Here is a 20,713-nt window from a genome sequence, read left to right on the forward strand (position 1 = left end):
GCAAGAATGTAGACTCCTGAGGCATTGCATATGTTTACGTCCCTTAAAATAACTAGTGAATAACACTTTTGCATATGAAGGCTATTAATATGTTGTGAATTCTCAAATTTAAAATATTTCGCAGGAAGAAATGGAGAAATATCCAGATGGGATTGTGAATAAATTCAATCCTAAATGAAAAAAGTCTTCTCCAGTGAGAATATACCTAAGTTTGACCTTTTGATTAAGTGTCGTGAGTAAAGTATTTATGGGTTATGACTTGCATGGATTTATTACCTAGCTTCAGGAGCTGGATTCTTGATTTCCCTCTGCATATATGTATTAGAACAGTAAAACACATAGGGATGGCTACTTTTAATTTTATAGGTCATTCAGAAATTACATCTTGTAGAAAGTAAAGATTTCTTAGAGTTTTGGTTATTCACCACTGCAATTTGGAATGTTTGGTGTAATTTTAAAATTCCTAAGTTTTTGCCCCTTTCTTCTATTCATCCTTTTGACCACTGAAGCATAGCTGCATGGATTTGTGATATTTAAATAATGAGAAATGAGAGGCAAGGTACTTTTATTTAATACTTTTTATTATTTAATAACTTAAGTTTATCACCTTGAAAACTGCGATATATCAGTAACAATCAACATTCAGGTAAAACATCACCACACATTCTTCTCTTCAACAAATAAATGCTAACTTGTGGTTCAAAGTCAAAAGATGTAATTTCTGAGAAGGTATGTTTAAATTCATCATCTAGGGATATTCTGGAAATATGCTATGGATGGAACTTTTATCAACTGTCCAGGAAGAAATGTATTATTACTTCCTAAAAATGTTTGAACAAAAGCTATTATTTTGAATGATGTATTCTCCATAAGTAATTGCTGTTTAGACATCAGAAACCAGCTCACACAGACTCACGCTTACACATCTTTTACTCTCCTTTATAACAAAGACAAATTGAAAAATGAAATAAGATATTCCACCCCCAAAAGGTCAATAATCTTTTTCTCTAAAAAAATCTATTCTGCAAAACATTTTTTATGGCTCCTCAGAACTTAGGATAAAGACTCTATCCAATAAAGAGGCTTCAAAACCTAAGCTATGTTCCATTGTTTGCAGTTACCTTGGACTTTAACTAGATGTGCAAGTTGACTTCTGACCATGGGGAATCCTCTCCATGACTGGATTATGGATTGTTGAGGCCATGGCAGATAACCAGTTCCACAGAAGCAACTTCATGTTTTTCTGAGGAAGATCCATAGCACTGTGGAACAAGGAATATCAATAAGAGATGCCACAAGAGACTGCAAATGGGGTTAACAAAATACAACCCTCAAAAATGAACTCTGATGGTGGAAAAATCTACGAGGTAAAATATTGTTGAAAAAAAATACAGGGATTGAAAATGACTTCAGTTATGTTAAGAGCACTGGTGAACATTCAGTAGCGTTAGAATGTGCTTTCTTATGCATGTAACAAACTATCTCTTCATGCCAAGTTCATTAAGTGGCTAAGTTGTATAAATTTGTTCAAAAACAAACGCTTTTTCAACATTTATAGATTTTTTAAAAAAACAGCAACTTTGTTTTCTAGAGGGGAAAACACCAAGTGAAAATATTCTAATGGTAGTAATAAAATACTTGGCCTTTAATCAGTTCCAGTAAAATTATATTTGAAAGCTCCCCCACCACCACCCATAGTCATACACATACGCATCAAATTTTAAGCATTTTATAAGGGCCAAAGAAGGTGTTTACATCTGTTTATTAATGGAACTCACTTTTTAATCAGTTTTTAATAAATTGCTAATCCAGTTTAGCCTCAAATCAGTTCCATCCCTTTCCTCAATCCCTTTTCTGATGTCTAACAGTTAAAGTCCTGTGCAGTGAACAGGGATTCCTGTGGCACTTTGGGAATTATCTGCTCTGGGTTTAAAAAAGTGCAGCTTATAAAGTTCTCTCTCTTTTCTTCAGCCTCTACGAAGATTGATAAAGGCATTTCCAGAGGCAAATGAAATTCTTCCCCTCTCTGCTCGTTCTCCTCCAGGACCTCCTCTTCCCCTTCTACCTCCTCCTCTTCCTCCTCCTCCTCCTCCTCCTCCTCCTCCTCCTCCTCCTCCTCCTCCTCCACATATTCAGCCTCTTCGACCTCTTCCTCCTCCTCATCTTTGACCTCTTCCTCATCTTCCACCTCTTCTTCCTCATCTTCGACCTCTTCTTCCTCATCTTCAACCTCTTCTTCCTCCTCCTCGCTCACCTCCTTTCCATCACACACCTCCTGGTCATACTCCTCCTCATCATCAGTTTTCTTCTCCTCTTCCTCCACCAGCAACGGGGCAAGAGACTGGTTTTCCTCTGGTTTAGGACTGAATGCTAGAGAGGGATTCTGCACAAAGCCATACAGAGCTTCCTGCAGTCCCCAGGTTTCCTCGCTGCCGCCAGGGGGCGCGTCGTTTCCGGAGGATCTGGCCGGGGAGGCCTCGCCGCTCACCGGGGCCTTCTGCGCCCTCAGCGCCTCCTGCTGACGCTCCAGCTTCTCCTGCTGCCGCATGTCCTCGTAGATCTGGTTCATGATGAATTGGGTGGTGTTGGGCGGCGCTCGCATGCCAGGCTCTCTCCACTCGTACAGCTTGACTGGCCGCGGCAGCGTGCTCACATTCGCTGGCGGGCTCCGCGGGGAGGAGCGGCGAGGGTGGTGGCGCAGGCCGCGACCCCTGCGGCCCCAGCGCTTCTTCCTGCCTGGGGGCCTCGCCCAGCTAGGGTTCCAGGACCCGTTCCAGCAGGAGCAGCAGCAAAAGCAGAGAGGGTGCAGGCCATACACCCGAAACACTTGCACTGGGCAATGGAACTTCCGGAATCCTGGAGGGGGTGGGCGCCAGGGCCCTCCCCAGCACCCCCAGTTAAAGCACACGGGTGGTTGGAACCAAAAGCCCGGGCCGTGCTGTTGCTTCGGCTGCTTCCTTGGGGGCCCATACTCGGTCTTGGGGCTATAGCGGTGCGGCCTATTGTACACTGGAGCGCCCTGGCGCCTTCGATGGCAGGACGACCAGGAGCTCAAGGAGGCCGAGTGTGCCCAGCCACCGCCGCCCAGGTTCAGAGGGTCTTCCCTTGTGTCGAGGGTCTGAGTCATTGTTCGGGGAGCTCTGAGAGGTCTAGATGGTAGCGACCCAGAAGCTGTCAAGTTTTGCCAGATAGGACGGTCAGAAGAGCCTCGTCTCGTCACCCTGTCTCTCCACGCAGTGCCACGTGTCTACCCCTGGGATCACGTTTTCTCTCCAGGAGGCCGCTCTCTTCCTGGTTTGCGAGCTCTTCGGTAGTAATCGCTTGTCCTTCGCACCTGGGTTGTCTCGCCCAGGTGTGCTGGGTGGGACTGGGGCTGGGTAAGGATGGTGGGGGAGGAAGGTGTTGGCAGGCGACACGCAGTGAGACCCACTCCCGGGTCCCCCCCACACCCGGCTCTGCTGAGGCACGGGCTGGGGCCGGGGGAGGCAGGGGTTGCGCAGTTACCTGCTGCTACCTCTCAACCCAGGTGCTTCACTGTCGCCGTCCTGGCAGGACTGGGGTGGCGAGGGCAGCGGCAGCCTTTAAATACTGGCTGTGGTCTCCCGCGTGCCCACCGCGTTCTTGGTCGCCCAGGGCAACAGCCAATTGGGGTCGAAATCGTCCTCCCTGTGTGCAAGACCGGGTTCTGACTGGAACCAGGCTCTAGGTGAACATTCGCAGGGGGCTTGTGACGTAGCGTTTGGGGGAGGCGAAGAGGGACTCAGGCTGGGTTTGTGCTGCGCAATTCAAGCACGTCTGGAGGCAGTTTATCCGAAAGCTTTGTGTCACCTTGAGACAGGGGTTTAGAAGATGGGCCTTCATCTGAACCCGGTGGGGGCGGGAGAACTTGAGTTTTGAAAACCCCACATTCTACACCTTTGGAGGGTAAAATGACACAAGCCAGGGTAGGGATGCCTATTTTTACATCAAGCACAATTGTCTTTACATGTACTATATCACCTCTTTTGTATTAATGGAAAATTAATGGAAAATTACTGGAGAAAGAAAACTTGGCCCAACCTCCTACCTTCTGGCCGGTGCCAACTCTTCTTACTCCGGGGAAATGGAATTCGTAATACATAAAACAAGGCCACAAACATTTATTATTGCATGTGCTTCCTGACACATAATCCTGTCATCTACCCTGAGAAGTAGGCGTATCTTATCACCTGTCACAGATGAGGGAACTGAGGGGTTAATTTCCCCATGGTTGTGGGGCTAATACATTTTCGGGCTACTATTTAAGCCTAAGCCTGTTTGATCCTAAAGTTAGATTCTTAATGGCATTGCTGTATGTTCTACCAAACCACCAGTAGGACCCTTGTGATAACTAAATGACATGCATTTGGGAAGGTACTTTGTTATTGGTAATATGCCATACATATGTACCTCAATTAAACAAATATTATTATTACCAGGATGAATACCACAGGTTTGTCCTTGGGAAGAGGAATATTCAGATTGTTTTTCCTTTTGTCCCTTCACTGACCATACAGTCTGTACACAGGAAGCCTTTAAAGCACTGTGGTTAAGCATATGGGTTTTAATTTAAATAAATGGGGTTCAACTTCAACGCACCAATTATTAATCTCTGTAAGCCTCAGTTTCCTTACCCATACCACGATTATACTACCTTTTCCATACAGTTGTGTAAAGAGTTAAATGCATATAGCAGGTCCTCTAATAATGTTTTGCTCAATATCATTTCCTTATAACATTGCTGAGGCAAAACAACAACCATAACAAAACCACCTTTCATTATATGTCTTTTCATTTAAAAGTAGCAGTTTCCAAGAACCTATGATGCAAAGTGAGGGACTTACTGTAATTCCTTAAAGCACTTAGTGCAGGTACCCTGTAAGTACTCAGTAACTGTTAACCGTCATCCTTATATTTAAATACTTAATGACTTACAAAAGAGGTGATATCGTACATGTAAAGACACTTGTGCTTGATGTAAAAATAGGCATCCCGACCCTGGCTTGTGTCCTTTTCTTGTCCTTCTTTGTAAAACGTCAAGGAAAGTGCTACCATACTTGATCCTAGAGAAAACCGTCTCAGTGTATATCCCTTTATTACTTTTCTGTGCTGAGTGGAATTGCACAAAATGGAACACTGCCCGCTGGGAACTTCGGTCTATATAAGGCTCCATTAAATGCCAGAAAAGCAGAATGTGTGAAAGCCCTGACGCTAGCAAAGGTCATTTATGCATTCCTGGCTGAAAACAGAGAACAGTGTAGGGGGTTTTGGATCAGGACTCCAACATTTGCCCTGAGACCTGTAGAATCCACAGGCTTCATTTAATTTCGTTTGCTCTGGGGTTTGCTGAGGACAAGCCTATTTGACTCAAAAGTACAGAATGCTGACATGTTTAGCCTGCAGTATCCCTTTCTAGATATGGACTCACCTTTGGCAGTTTTTCTGACCCTGCTCTGCTTACTCAAAATTGAATGGTGAGAGCCCAGATTTATTTTTTCTAAGGACCTATGTGTCATGCAAAAATGGGTTTTAATTGAGAGCATTACAGATGGACCATGTTGCTGTATTGGAATCCCAATCGGTTTCTTTTTGTTTTAAAATAGATGGTTAACTCATTTTACAGGTAATTAAGGACATCATTTTTTGATCAGTTGATGTGACCATTATACAGCTAACCTTGGCATTATATACTTTTTGCATGGTGAGAATATTTATTCTCCCTACTAAAAAGCATTGACACGTTATTGCCTTGCCCAAATTTTCTTAAGAGAAGCAGCAATTTATTATTTTGATTATGATTTTAGTTTTACAAAGATTGGACTTATAATACAAGTTTTGAATGTACTGGTAAATTGTCCAAGAAAATTTACCACTGAAGCATGTTAAAAAGTCAGACATTTATTTAATTTTTAAAGACACACTTTTATAGTTTTTTTAATGACAAATGATTGTGTGTGTGTATATATATATAACCATGTGATGTTTCCATACATATATACTTTATGGAATGATGAAATTAGGCTAATTAGTATATTACTTCAAGTATTTGTCATTTAATTTTGGTGAGAATTTAAAATCCTCTCATGGCTATTTTGAAATACACAAGACATTAGTGTTCATTGTAGTCACCTTGATGTGCATTAGAACACCAAACTTACTCCTTCTCCCTACCTGTAACTTTGTACCTGTTGACCAATGTAAGAACACATTTTTAATTGACCCATATTCTTTCAGTACCATGAAATGAAATATTCTGATTCAATATTGAATATAACACATTCATCCTGTTATTGAATATTGTATTAGTTTTCTGTTGCTGCATAACAAATGACCACAACCTTGGTTACCTAAAACAAGATACATTTATTATCTCAAGGTTTTCAGGAGTCAGGAGTCCAGGAATAGCTTAGTGGATCCTCTGTCTGGGGGTTCAACAGGCTGTGATATGGTTTGGCTGTGTCCCTACCCAAATCTCATCTTGAATTGTAACTCCCATAATTCCCACATGTTATGGGAAGGACCCGGTGGGAGATAATTGAATCATGAGGGTGGTTTCCCCATAATGTTCTCATGGTAGTGAATAAGTCTCACGAGATCTGATGGTATTCTAAGGGAAACACCTTTCGCTTGCTTCACATTCTCTCTTGCCTGCTGCCATGTAAGACGTGATTTTGCTCCTCCTTTACCTTCTGCCATAAGTGTGAGGCCTCCCCAGCTGAGTAGAACTGTGAGTCCATTAAACCTCTTTTTCTTTATAAATTATGCGGTTACGGGTATGTCTTTACTAGCAGCTTGAGAACAGACTACTACAGGCTGCAATTAAGGTTTTGAATGGTTTGAGTTCTCGTTGATGTACTCAACTCAGAAAAATTCACACCTAAGATCATTTATGGCATTGGCAGAATTTATTCCCTGTGGCTCTAAGACTGATGGCCCTGCCTTTTAGCTGTCTGTTGGCTGGAGGCCACCTTTAGGACTTGAGGCCACCCACTAGTCTTAGAGGCTAAGGGCAGTTTAGACACTGCCCACAGCAAGAACTGTGGGCTTCCTCAGCAGGGCTGCTCACATCATCAAACTGGCAAAGATAATCTCCGTAGTTTCTCCTAGCAAGATGGAAAGTTGCAGATGTAAATACAGACATATACACGTGTGTGTGTGAAAATGTGTGGCTGTTTATCATAATCCTGGCCTTGACATTCTTGCCTTGACATAATCCTTGGCTTTCTATCACCTCTGCCATCCTCTGTGGGTTAGAAGCAAGACCCAGGTCCCCGTGGACACGCAGTGTGGAGGGGTTGGGGCGTAGGTTCTGCTATGTTTTATGTTGTGCAGAGCATTACGTTTTTAAGTTGAAAACATATTGCAATTTTGGTGTTGGTTTTTGTGCATTTGTGTGACTTGAAATGAAGAGTTCTAACACTTGATGGCAGTAGTAGCTCATTCAAAATATAGTCAGCAACAGTTCCTATACAAAACAAACTGAGAAGTAAACACCTCATTTTTGTGTTTTATCATAAATTCAACTTTTAAACAATTCCAGGTTGCAATATTAATTACCTTTTATTCTTGTGCGTAGAATTGGGTGCTTTTATTTATTATACTTTAGCATTTTTCAATTGACTTTGAAAAAGCAAACCTTTGCCAATTAAACTTGTAAATAAAATTCTTCAGAGAGAAGTTGTATATGCCCAATCCAGTCAGATAAATTAAATTCAACAAATATTTTTTAGATCCATCTATGTCACTAATACAGTGCTATGTGATACAAAAATAGAATGCATGTTTTAAAGTAAAGTAGTTTTAAAGTATAATGTATTCTGCAGCAGTAGTATGCAGTGTTCATTTTTTTCTTGGCAAATAACCTGTAATATTTAGAGAAAAATAAACATATATAGCCATTGAATAGAAGAAAAAACAATTTGATGCTTAAAAATATATGTTCTGTCAGGCTTGCCTTTTCCTATTGCTGACATCCACGCAACAGGATTTTAAAACCAAAGGGTCAACGCCATCTTGTGGTCACAAAGTCTGAGTACAAAGTATTAAGCCTTTCTAGCTTTTCAAAGGTGGGATAGAGATTCAAAGGGACATATTGCTTTCTCTTAACAATTTGGGAAATTTTGGGGTTAGTTTGCAGATTTTTGAGGTGTGTTGTGCATCAGGGAACACCATTGTGGTTTTTTTCCATTTATAAATCCTCGAGTCATTTTAAGCAAATTTTGAAGAGGGAGTTAACTTTGTGATGACAAAGACAATGTTTCTATAGATTCAGAGAAATAAGAAATGCCAGTTTTACAAATCATAGCACTATGTGTAGGTATTATTTGCTACCACCTTTTGAAGTTATTATTGATCCTATAACAGTTCAAGATTTGCAGAGGATTAACACAGCATGTTGTAGTTATCACATCTGAAAAATCTGAACACTCAGAAATACTTAGATGGGAATTGTTAGCCTGGTCATGTTTGCTTATAAGTAGTTTTAAAGTATAATGTATTCTGGGGCAGTAGGATGCAGTGTTCATTTTTTTCTTGGCAAATTAACCTGTAATGTTTAGAGAAAAATAAACATATATAACAACTGAATAGGAAAAGAAAGCAATTTGATACTTAAAAATATGTTTTAATCAGAAGTCAGTTTTAAATTTAGAGTTTTCAAATAAGAATGTGAGGTATTTGAAATGGCCACTTAAATATGATACATTTAGCAGCATCACTAAAATATTATCATCACATTTTAAGAGTTATAGTAAGCACTTTGTCTTAGGGTTCATGTAAAACTATATCTGCAAAGCAACCTTATTGGGAGGCAGTCATAATGCCTGTGAGAATGTTGGCTAGCACCATAACATTTGTATAATATTGCCCTTTTTATCCCAGTATTTTATTTTATTTATTTCATTTTATTTCTTGCTAAAGACTCATCTTCCCCCAGATTCTGTAGTAATTGTATGCTGAGTAGGCTGTGAGGACAGAAAGTTATTCTATGCCATTTGTGGGGGAAATCTGTTATCATCAATAATGTTCTTGTAGGCAGGACCTCATTAAGACTTCCATGGACCCCTTTCTTCATAAAAAATTAGTTAAACTCTATTTTATGGCTTATTGCGACAGAAAAGAATATAATCTAGGTTTCACTGATTATTGCACATACATTATTATTACCACGTTCTCTTTATTTTAAAAGAAACTAAATATTTTCATATGTTCCAAAGACTCTTGCAAGCTGTGGGCACTGTGCCTACTGTACCTAATGAATAAGTCAGTACTGTCTGCTGGGAGTCTCCTCTTACCCTGATGGCACTAAGTATCTCAGTCCGTCTTTTTGCTGATTTTCCACAGGCTGAAGTATTTGGAGGACTACTCTGGCCTCAGGAAATGGTCTCTCCATGGTGCTTGAAATAAGGCACTAGACCAGTGGGAAGTCACTGTTGCATACAAAAAGCCGGTGCTGATCTTTGCATCTTTGTCCAGCCTGTACACCATTTTCTTTATTTTATAAAACTGGAAAAAGGCATGTCTGTGGTACTTGAGGTGCAACAATGGAGTCAAATAGCACAGGATTTAGGAGTCGGCTGTTGATCCAGGCCAAATTATTTAATCTCTCTTCTCTGATTTGTGACTTGGAATAGTGATTGTCTCCAGCTCCTAGGATATTGTGAATTAATACATGCTGAACACCTTAGTAGATGCCTGGCATATAGTTTGTATCCTCTAGTTGGTTGCTATTATAACAACATGTGTATACATGAATTAACTTTAAAACTACATTTAATATGCTTCAAAGTTAAACACCAGGCCTAAAAATGATATTCTGACACTATCCTCTAAGGTGTACTCTTATGTGGCTTCTTCTATTTCATAGCAGTGATGTTGTGTAGCTCTTATTTCTTTTTTAATAAGAGTTGAGCAAAGTTGTCCTGTGGCTGTATGGACACTCTGGGAGCCACAAGTTTGTCTACTGACAATGTTAATCATTTAACCTCATTAAAATGCATACACAATAAGATATAGCAAATGATTTTTCTTTCTCTCTTATTACTTTCATTTATATTTCCCACAAATGCAAGCAAAAGTAACATTAGAATGTAGTTTTGTCTAAAAATATGTCTACATGTTTAAAATAACTGAATTTTTCTAAGAATCATTGCAATTCTTTTTCTTAAACTATAACAAATGAATCAAAACGAAATCATCCACTTGGCTACCTCACTGGCATAGCAGAAATTAAAAAGTCAGTGACATTGTGTATTTCTTTGTCCACATAGAGACATCATCAAAGGGTAACTATTCCATCCCAGAGATACAATAATAAAAAGCTTTCATTAAATGTTACTAATATTTCCTTATTATTCCCAGTGATGACTGCTATCATCACTATTTTTTATGTGTTTCTAGGAGGATTTAAGAGTAGAGAAAGAAGGTCATTATCTGTGGTGAATCACCATTTGCTTATACTACTAGGATTTGCAGATTGTGTTAGGTAGAATTTTAAAGATAGGTCTCTGAGATTCCTGCCTTCTGGTTATTCAAACATTCTTCTAGGTATTGTTAAAAAACAATTACAGGGCCGGGTGTGGTGGGTCACACCTTTAATCCCAACACTTTGGGAGGCATGCAGATCACTTCAGGAGATCTAGACTATCCTGGCCAACATACTGAAACCCCGTCTCTACTAAAAATACAAGAAAAAAAAAATAGCTGGATGTGGTGGCACACACTTGTAGTCCCAGCTACTGGAGAGGCTGAGGCAGGAGAATTGCTTGAACCTGGGAGGCAGAGGTTGCAGTGAGCCGAAACCACACCACTGCACTCTAGCCTGTCAACAGAGCGAGAGTCCGTCTCAAAAAAAAAAAAAAAAAAGCAGATATAATTAAAAACCCAAACCAGTTGGCCTTTTTTAAGTTCATATGGAGGCTACCTGAGTGGGCTTGCCCCTACCAAAAGAGTACTTTAAAAGAAGAGAATTTTATCTGGATAGTAGGAGATGAGGAAATCAGAGAGATTGAAAGTAGAAGGAGGATTTGACATGCCATTTCAAAGACATTTGACATGTCTTTGAAAATGGAGGAGGCCTTGTAATGAGGAGTGTGGGCGTCATCCAGAAGATGTGGGGAGCCTCTGGCTGACAGCTAGGTATTGGGGACCTACAACTGCAAGGAAAAAAAATTCTTCCAAAAAGCCAGATAAGCCCAGAAGTGGGCTTTTTATGTCTTTCATGCAAGAACCTGGGGAAGAACAACTGGATTTTGGTCTTTTGAAATCTTAAGTAGAAAACCTAGGTGAGTCTTGTGGAACTTCTAATTTAGAACAAATATGACATAATAAATAGGTGTTGTTTGAGTTGCTAATTTTATGGAAATTTTTGTCAGGCCACAGTAGAAATCTAATATATATGTACAACATTAAGATACAATTCTACTTTTAGTCTGCTGCATGGTCATATAGTTATTACAAAGTGTATCTAAAAAGCCAAAAGAAAAGCTTCTAAATAAGTTTTTAATTGTCACTGGTTTGTGGCATTTGATGGTTAGATGGTCATTCTATTTGAAAGTTTTCAACTTTTGGGGTATACAAATTTGATTAATGATTAATTTTTCTCCATAGATCTCAAGCAAATTAACGGATCTTTTTTGTTGTTAAAGACATGGAGGTGTTTATACTTTTTAACTGAACCAGAGGAACGTTAATGCACCTAAAGTGGAAGATATTAGAGCAATGCTCTCTAGTCATTACATTTTGAAAATTTTTGATTTAACTGTAGGATCTATATTTAGCAACATACAAGGAATGGTGTAGAGCAATGGGGAAAAATTCAAGTAATTTAGACAGAAATATATTTGATTGAAAGATACAGTTGAAAAATATATTTAGTGTTTTTCAATGCTGGAGGAAGTATATTGCCAATTAATTGTCTCATTTTTTAATATGTTAATTCAGAAATAGACTATGAAGTGATGAAAAGATTTGCTACTAAACCATCTTAGTGAAGTTCTAGAGAATTATGTACTTTCCCACACTGTTGGTGAAAGTGTAAGTGGTTATACTGTCTTTGAGGGTCAATTTAGTAATATTTATTAAAATTTAAAATAATAATCTTTGACCCAGAATTCTACTTTCATGATTTTATCAGTACCTGTACTCTCACATGTATACAAACTTATTCATGTTCAAGCAAGGGTATTCTTTGCAGTTTGGTGTAAATGAAAAAAATGTGCATCCATGTGATGGACTGATATGTGGTTTTCAGAATCAGTACAGCTATATGTGCTGATATGGAATGATCATCCAGCAATAATTTTTAACTAAACAAGCAAAGTTCAGAATACTGTTTATTTTCTGTACTTAAAAATGTGTATTTTATGTATAATACACACATTCTGGTGAAATGCACATGTAGCATGTGCACATATGTATTTGTGTAAAAAAGAAAAAGTTACTTATATGCAAGTTTTTGTTTCTTGTGGAAATCTTTATAAAATTATCAAGAAAACATTATTTCTGGGGAGCAGACCTGGAGGTGTTGCAGCTGGAAGGAAACTTACCTTTCATTGGATACTCTTTCATTGTCTTTCAGTTTTGAACCATGTATGTTCCTGTGTTATGATTATACATTTTAGAAAGATGAACTCTTCTTAGAAAGTATTACTTAACTTCTTCCCTAGTATGATTATCATATCATCTTCTATATTTTCCATTTTCTATATTTTATTTTTCTTATAGGCACAGAAATACACTACATAACTAACCAGTTTATCAAAGATCTAAAATGAGTTGTCAGCTCTTTTAAGATGATGAAAGGTTATATTTCAACAACTGGAGGTTATGTGTATTATTGTTGAATATGATTATTTGCATGGTGCGATTATAATGATTATTTCACAAGGCCATTATAATTTTCTAATACTTTTATTCTTCATGCTCTTTAGTGGATTAGGGGAATAAACATGCCTTAGTGGAAAAAAAAGGAAGAGAAAAGTTTAATTAAAAACATCTACATGTTGGCAAAAATACCTAAAGTGTTCATTTCAAAATTTTACTTTATTATGTACTTAATTTGAAATTATATAGGATATGAACTCCTAAAACTTGCAAGTGATACACAATCTATAAGAACATGTGTGAAATATTTTCTATCACTTAGTTTTGCTCTTTTTGTAAATCTTATAGGTTTATTCCTAACTCCTCTGGTGTTTTCTTAAATTACTACATTTTCATTATATTATAGCATTTTAAATTGTATTTTATGTACTCATATCATCTCTCAGAACACAATCTCAAAGTATCATGCTGAGTTTTGTTTTGGAAGAGAGCAGTAAGAATGGTTTATTTATAGTAGGCATCTTAATGCCAACCATTATCTGAAATTAGACAAGGCTCCCAACAGGCAGACGAGGCAGACACATGTATGCTTGAGGAGTTTTGCTGAGATTAATAGGGTTTCCATCCAATCGAATGTCCTCTAGTGCCTTACGAATATAAGTCAAATTTTTAACGTTGCAGAATGTATCTTCGTGCATCTCCAGAATGTTGTTATTCTAAAAAAGATGAAAATAAATTATGACAAGATACAACACATCCTTATTGATTGATAGCGCAGTCCATTGTGCTTCACCCTTGTTTTTATTCTTTTGTTCTTTTCCTCAATCAAAATTACTTAATGTATATGCCAAGCACTTTCTAAGCAATGGGGATAAATTAGGAAATAGACATGCTCCTATCTTTAAGGAGTTTATACTTCAGTAAGAGAAATACAATTTGAGGTGAGAAAACTACTAAAAGAAAAACAAGTTATTTCCAAAAACGATGAGTATTGTGAAGAAAATAGGATGACTGAAAAGTTATCTTTAGAGGTAATAATCGAACTGAGAATGGATTGACAAGAAGAAAAAGGTGTGAAAAAAAAAAAACAAAAAAAAACAAAAACAAGGGAAGAACATTCTAGGCAAAGATAACATCAGGTTTAGAGTCCTGAGGAATTAGCATGGAATGCTCCTCCCTCAGCATTCAACATTCAAGTCAATGTGGCTGAAGGGAGGGGAAGGAAGGAGGGAGCAAATATCCAGAAGGTAAGCAGGACCCTGGACTGGATTTTTAAACCTAGGTTTATTTACTGTATCTCACATACCATAAAATTCACCCACTTAAATGGTACAGTGCAGTGTTTGTAGTGTATTAACAGAACTTTGCAACCATCTATCTAATTTTAAAGCATTTTCAACACTCCCAAAAGAAAACCACACATTCCCCTCCTCCCACCCTGGCAACTGCTAATCTGTTTTCTTTTTCTATAGATTTTCCTATCTGGACATTTCACATAAGTGGAATTATATATATATATATATATAGGTACTGAGTTCTTTCACTTAGTATTGTGTTTTCAAAGTTCATACATGTTGTAGGATGTATTGGTACTTCATTCTTTTTTATTGTCCAATAGTATTTCATTGTATTGATATACCACATTTTTGTTTATTCATCAATTAATGGAAATTTGAATTATTTCCAAATGCAAATTATGCCTCTTATGAATATGCTTCTGTTAACATTTGTGTACAAATTTTGTATGTATATATGCTTTCAGTTATCTTGGGTATATACTTAGACATTGAATTGCAGAGTCATATAGTAACTTCATGTTCTAACATTTTGGGGAACTGTCAGACTGTTTTCCAAAGTAGGTGCACCATTTTACACTTCCACCAATAATGGATGAGGGTTACGATTTTGTCTGCATCTTAAGCAACGCTTCTAATTATATCTTTTATTTTAGCCAAATAAGTGAGTATGAGTTGGTATCTCACTGTTTTTGTTCATTGTTAGTGTATTGAAACATAATTGATATTTTATATTGATTTTATACCCTGTAACATTGCTGAACTTTTTTATTAGTTCAAATACTTTAGTGGATTCCTTTGGATTTTCTATACCTAAGATTTATAGATTAATTTGGGAACCATTTCCACCTTAGTTGTAAGTCTTCTGATGCATGAATATGGAAATATCTTTTCTTTATTTAGATCTTAATTTCAACAATGTATTGTAGCTTTAAGTATACAAAGCTTATACTGCCTTTGTTAAATTTATTTTAGGTACTTTTAAAATTTTGTGACTATTATAAACAGGATTGTTTTCTTAACTTTTTTTCAGATTGTTCATTGCTAGTGTATAGATATCCTGTATACAATTGATATTTGTATATTGATTTTGTAACCTGCCACATTGCTGAACTCATTTATTAGTTCAACTAGTTTTTAGTGGATTCCTTAAGATTTTTCGTATGCAAGATCATCTCATCTGAAAATAGAAAAATGACTTCATTTCCAATTTGGAAACCATTTATTTATTTATTATATTTTATGTATTTATTTTTCCTAATAGTCCTAGCTGTAACTGCCAGGCTCAATACTGAATATAAGTGGTGAGACAAACAATTTTAGTCTTGTTTCCGTTCTTAGGAAGAAAGTGTTCAGTCTTTCTACATTGAAGATGATGTTAGCCTGAGTTACTTATAGATGTTCTTTATTGGATTGAAGAAGTTCCTTCTATTCCTAGTTTTATATTTCTAGTAATATTATAATAAAATGGTGTTGGATTTTGTCAAATGCTTTTTTGACATCTATTGAAAGAATCATATGTTTTTTAACCCTTTATTCTATTAATATATTACATTGGTTGCTTTTTAAGTGTTAAACTATTCTTATATTTCTGCAATCTTACTTGGTCGTGATGTGTAATCTTTTCTATATGTTGTTGAATTCAGTTTGTTGTGTTTTGTTGAGGCTATTCACATCAATATTTATAAAGGGTATTGGCCTGTAGTTTCCTTTTCTGGTGATCTATTTGTCGAGTATTGTTATTGGGTAACATTGGCTTCACAGAATGGGTTAGGAAGGAAATGTTCTCTTTTTTTTGTTGTTATTTGGAATAGTTTGTGAAAGATTGTTATTAATTCTTCTTTAAATGTTTGATAAAGTCAACCAGTAAATCCATGTGGGAGTGGGTTGTCTTTTTTGGAAGATATTAAATTGCTAAGTTAATATATTTGCTTATTATAGCTCTATGCAGATTATCCATTCTTTAGTCAATTTCAATAGCTTGCATTTTTCTAGAAATTTGTTCATTTAATTTGTTGGTTTACATTTGTTCATAGTAATCCCTTATGATCCTTCTTATTCCTATAAGGTTGGTAGTAATGTCCCCTTTCTTATTCCTGATTTTAGTAATTTGTGACTTTTTTCCTAGGTCACTTCAGCTAAAAATACGTCAATTTGTTGATCTTTTAGAAAACCAAATTTTAGTTTTGTTTCTCTATTATTTTTCTATTATATATTTTACTTATTCTGCTTTAAATTTTATTATTTCTATCCTACTCACTTTGGGTTAGTTTCCTCTACTTTTTCTATTATCTTAAGGTGAAAGGCTAGGTTATAGATTTGAGATCTTCTTTTTGAATATATGTGTTTACAGCTGAAATTTCCCATTAAGTGCTGCTTTAGCTCCATCCGTACATTTCAATATGTTTTATTTTTGTTTTTATTTATCTCTGATTTTTTTTTTTTTAACTTTCTTGAGATCTCTATTTTGGCCCATTGGTGATTAAGAAAAATTTCGTTTCATATCCACATATTTGTGAGTTTCTTAAATTTTATTTTTTGTTGATTTCTAATGCAATTTCATTGGACTCAGAAAATATATTTTGTATAATTTTAATTATTTTCAATTTACTAATACTTGATTTGTGGTCTAGTATGTGGTCTACCTGGGAAATGTTCTTTGTGCACTTGAGAAAAATGTGTATTTTGAAATTGTTGGGTGGAATGTTCTGTTGATGACTATTACACCAAATTGGTTTTCAGTGTTGTCCAAGTTTTCTATTTACTTAGTGATCTTATAGATAGTTGTTCCATCCACTATTGAAGCGGGGCCAGGTGCAGTGGCTCATGCCAGTAATCCCAGCACTTTGGGAGGCTGATTCAGGAGGATCACTTGAGGCCAGGAGTTCAAGACCAGCCTGGGCAATATAGTGAGACCTGGTCTCTATAAAAAATTTAAAAAGTAGCCAGGCATAATGGTTCACACCCTAAAGTTCTAGCTACTCAGGAGACTGGGGTAGGACAATTGCTTGAGCCCAGGTGTTTGAGGCTGTGGTAAGCTATGATCATACTACTGCATTCTAGCCTGGGTGACAGAGCAAGATCCTTTCTGTAAAAAAAAAAAAAAAGAAATTTAAAAATAAAAACAAGAAGTTGGAATATTTCATTACTATTGAACTGCCTATTTCTCCTTTCATTTCTGACAGTTTTTGCCTCATGTTTATAATCATCTATGTATTGACCCTGATATATTAACCCTCTTATCATTATAAAGTGTCAGTGAGGAATAATGCATATTTTGTGCCTATTATCTCTGCTATTCCCTTTGATGTGTGATAGATATGTGGTGTTAATAACTGTGACTTACATTTGAGTATTTGTCCTATATCAGTAGCTATATTAAATGCTTTTTAAACATTGTTTTATTCATCCTCCCAGCCATCCTGTATAGTAGATCACCTTTTTTTTTTTTTTTTTTTTTTTAATTTATTTATTATTATTATATTCTTTAAGTTGTAGGGTACATGTGCATAACATGCAGGTTTGTTACATATGTATGTTTGTGCCATAAGCGGTCTGCTGCACCCATCAACTCGTCATTTACATCAGGTATAACTCCCAATGCAATCCCTCCCTCCCCTCCCCCATGCATAGGGCTCCCCGTGTGATGGGGTGTTCCCTTCCTGAGTCCAAGTGATCTCGCTTGTTCAGTTCCTCACCTATGAGTGAGAACATGCGGTGTTTGGTTTTCTGTTCTTGTGATAGTTTTGCTAAGAATGATGTGGTTTCCCAGCTGCATCCATGTCCCTACAAAGGACGCAAACTCATCCTTTTTATGGCTGCATAGTATTCCATGGTGTATATGTGCCACATTTTCTTAATCCAATCTTGTCACTGATGGACATTTCGGGTTGATTCCAAGTCTTTGCTATTAGAATAGTGCTGCAATAAACATAATGCGGTGCATGTGTCTTTATAGCAGCATAATTTATAACTTTTGGGTATATCCCCAGGTAATGGGATGGTTGGGTCATATGGTACATCTAGTTCTAGATCCTGAGGAATCGCCATACCAGAGTTTTCCATAATGGTTGAACTAGTTTACAATCCCACCAACAGTGTAAAAGTGTTCCTATTTCTCCACATCCTCCAGCACCTGTTGTTTCCTGACTTTTAATGATCGCCATTCTAACTGGTGTGAGCGGTATCTCATTGTGGTTTTGATTTGTGCATTTCTCTGATGGCCAGTGATGATGAGCATTTTTTCATATGTCTGTTATTGTATGAATGTCCTCTTTGAGAAATGTCTGTTCATATCCTTTTGCCCACTTTTTGATGGGTTGTTTGTTTTTTTTCTTGTAAATTTGTTGGAGTTCTTTGTAGGTTCTGGATATTAGCCCCTTTGTCAGATGAGTAGATTGCAAAAAATTTTCTCCCCATTCTGTAGGTTGCCTGTTCACTCTGATGGTAGTTTCTTTTGCTGTGCAGAAGCTCTTTAGTTTAATTAGATCCCATTTGTCAATTTTAGCTTTTGCTGCCGTTGTTTTTGGTGTTTTAGACATGAAGTTCGCCCCATGCCTATGTCCTGAATGGTACTACTCTAGGTTTTCCTCTAGGATTTTATATGGTATTAGGTCTAACATTTAAGTCTCTAATCCATCTTGAATTAATTTCTTTTCGTATAAGGAGTAAGGGAAAGATCCAGTTTCAGCTTTCTACTGATGCATAGCCAATTTTCCCAGCACCATTTATTAAATAGGGAATCCTTTTCCCATTTCTTGTTTCCTCTCCCAGGTGGCTTGTCAAAGATCAGATGTGCTGTAGATGTGTGGTATTATTTCGAGGACTCTGTTCTGTTCCATTGGTCTATATCTCTGTTTTGGTACTCAGTACCATGCTGTTTCGGTTACTGTAGCCTTGTAGTATAGTTTGGAGAAGTCAGGTAGTGTGGATGCCTCCAGCTCCTTTTGACTTAGATTGTCTTCTAAGATGGGCTCTTTTTGGTTCCATATGAACTTTAAAGCAGTTTTTTCCAATTCTGTGAAGAAACTCCATTGGTAGCTTGGATGGGGATGGCATTGAATCTTATAAAATCTCACCTTGGGCAGTATGTGGCCATTTTCACGATATTGGATTCTTTCTTCCTATCCATGAGCATGGTATGTTCTTCCATTTGTTTGTGTCCCCTTTGGATTTAATTGAGCAGTGGTTTCCAGTTCCCTCCTTGAAGAGGTCCCTTTACATCCTCTTGTAAAGCTGGATTCCAGGCATTTGATTCCCTTTGAAGCAATTTCAGAATGGAAGTTCATTCATGATTTGGCTCTGTGTTTGTTCCTTGTTATTGGTGTATAAGAATGCTTGTGGATTTTGCACATTAATTTTGTGTGTATCCTGAGACTTTGCTGAAGTTGCTTTCTATCAGCTTAAGGAGATTTTGGGCTGAGACAATGGGGTTTTCTAAATATACAATCATGTCATCTGCAAACAGGACAGTTTGATTCTCTTCTTTCCCAACTGAATACCCCCTGATTTCTTTCTCTGGGCTCTAATTGCTCCCAGCTGTGAACTCCAACACTATGTTGAATAGGAGTGGTGAGAGAGGGCATCCCTGTCTTGTGCCAGTTTCAAAGGAATTTTTCCAGTTTTTGCCCATTCAGTATGATATTGGCTGTGGGTTTGGTTTGGCAAATAGCTCTTATTATTTTGAGGTAATGCCCATCAATACCTAATTTATTGAGCGCTTTTAGCATGAAGGGCTGTTGAATTTTGTCAAAAGCCTTTTCTGCATCTATTGAGACATTGCTACAAGGAAGGCCACTGTGGTTCTTGGTTCCTTGGTCTTGCTTTATATGCTGGGATTATGCAAGTTTCTATTGATTCTATGGTAATGTGTTGAACCAGCCTTGGTGCATTCCAGGGATGAAGCCCACTTGATCATGGTGGATAAGCTTTTGATGTGTTGTTGAACTGGGTTTGCCAGTATTTTATTGAGGATTTTGCATCGATGTTCACTTCAGGATATTATTCAAAATTCTCTTTTTGTTGTGTCTCTGCCAGGCTTTGGTATCAGGATGATGTTGGCTCTATAAAATGAGTTAGGAGGCATTCCCTTTTTCTATTGGATTGGAATAGTTTGCAGCTGAAATGGCACCAACTCCTCCTTATACCTCTGGGTAGAATTCAGCTGTGAATCCATCTGGTCCTGGACTTTTTGGCTGGTAGGCTACACTATTGCCTCACTCTCAGAGCCTACTATTGTCTATTCAGGGATTCAACTTCTTCCTGGTTTAGTCTTGAAGAGTGTAAGTGTCCAGGAATTATCCATTTCTTCTAGGTTTTCCAGTTTTATTTCATGTAGAGGTGTTTATAGTATTCTGATGGTAGTTTGTATTTCTGTGGGTCGGGTGGTGATATCCCTTTATCATTTTTAATTACACATTTGATTCTTTCTTTTCTCTTTTATTAGTCTTGCTAGTGGTCTGTCAATTTTGTTGATCTTTCAAAACCAACTCCTGGATTCATTGATTTTGGAGGGTTTGTGTCTCTATCTCCTTCAGTTCTGCTCTGACTGATCTGATCTGATCGATCTGATCTGATCC

At 37.4% G+C, this 20,713-nt stretch overlaps 2 protein-coding genes and 1 long non-coding RNA gene across 4 annotated transcripts in view; all 3 read right to left on the reverse strand.

Annotated features, from left to right (window-relative positions):
• Nucleotides 1–568: 568 nt before the first annotated feature.
• LOC110740732 lies at nt 569–10,664 on the reverse strand. Its single transcript, XR_002515766.2, has 2 exons — nt 3,505–10,664; nt 569–1,262 (listed from the first exon to the last, which is right to left on the reverse strand). It is a non-coding gene; the product is annotated as an uncharacterized LOC110740732 (long non-coding RNA).
• On the reverse strand, nt 1,716–3,595 carry CCER1 (coiled-coil glutamate rich protein 1). Its single transcript, XM_003906940.5, has 2 exons — nt 2,210–3,595; nt 1,716–2,170 (listed from the first exon to the last, which is right to left on the reverse strand). Exons 1-2 carry the CDS (start codon nt 3,125–3,127, stop codon nt 1,862–1,864), a joined length of 1,227 nt encoding a protein of 408 aa, XP_003906989.3. The 5' UTR covers nt 3,128–3,595; the 3' UTR covers nt 1,716–1,861.
• Nucleotides 10,665–12,908: 2,244 nt separating the features above from the next.
• EPYC (epiphycan) overlaps nt 12,909–20,713 on the reverse strand; it is a 50,440-nt gene continuing 42,635 nt past the window's right edge. For both annotated transcript variants that reach the window (XR_004176150.1, XM_031650658.1), the window contains one exon: nt 12,909–13,556. Coding sequence is in view for 1 of the 2 variants with exons in the window: in XM_031650658.1 (XP_031506518.1) it covers nt 13,386–13,556 (171 nt within the window). In the remaining variant the exon portion in view is untranslated. The remainder of the gene's footprint in view (nt 13,557–20,713) is intronic.

The sequence above is a fragment of the Papio anubis genome, chromosome 9 (assembly GCF_008728515.1).
Source record: "Papio anubis isolate 15944 chromosome 9, Panubis1.0, whole genome shotgun sequence".
NCBI classification, from domain to species: Eukaryota; Metazoa; Chordata; class Mammalia; order Primates; family Cercopithecidae; genus Papio; species Papio anubis.

Excerpts from the sequence above, each read along its gene's own strand:
- CCER1 (XM_003906940.5), bottom strand. The coding sequence starts at position 3,127 with ATGACTCAGACCCTCGACACAAGGGAAGACCCTCTGAACCTGGGCGGC. Across the intron at positions 2,171-2,209 it reads TTGAAGATGAGGAAGAAGAG|GTCAAAGATGAGGAGGAGGA; the intron begins GTCGAAGATGAG and ends GATGAGGAAGAG.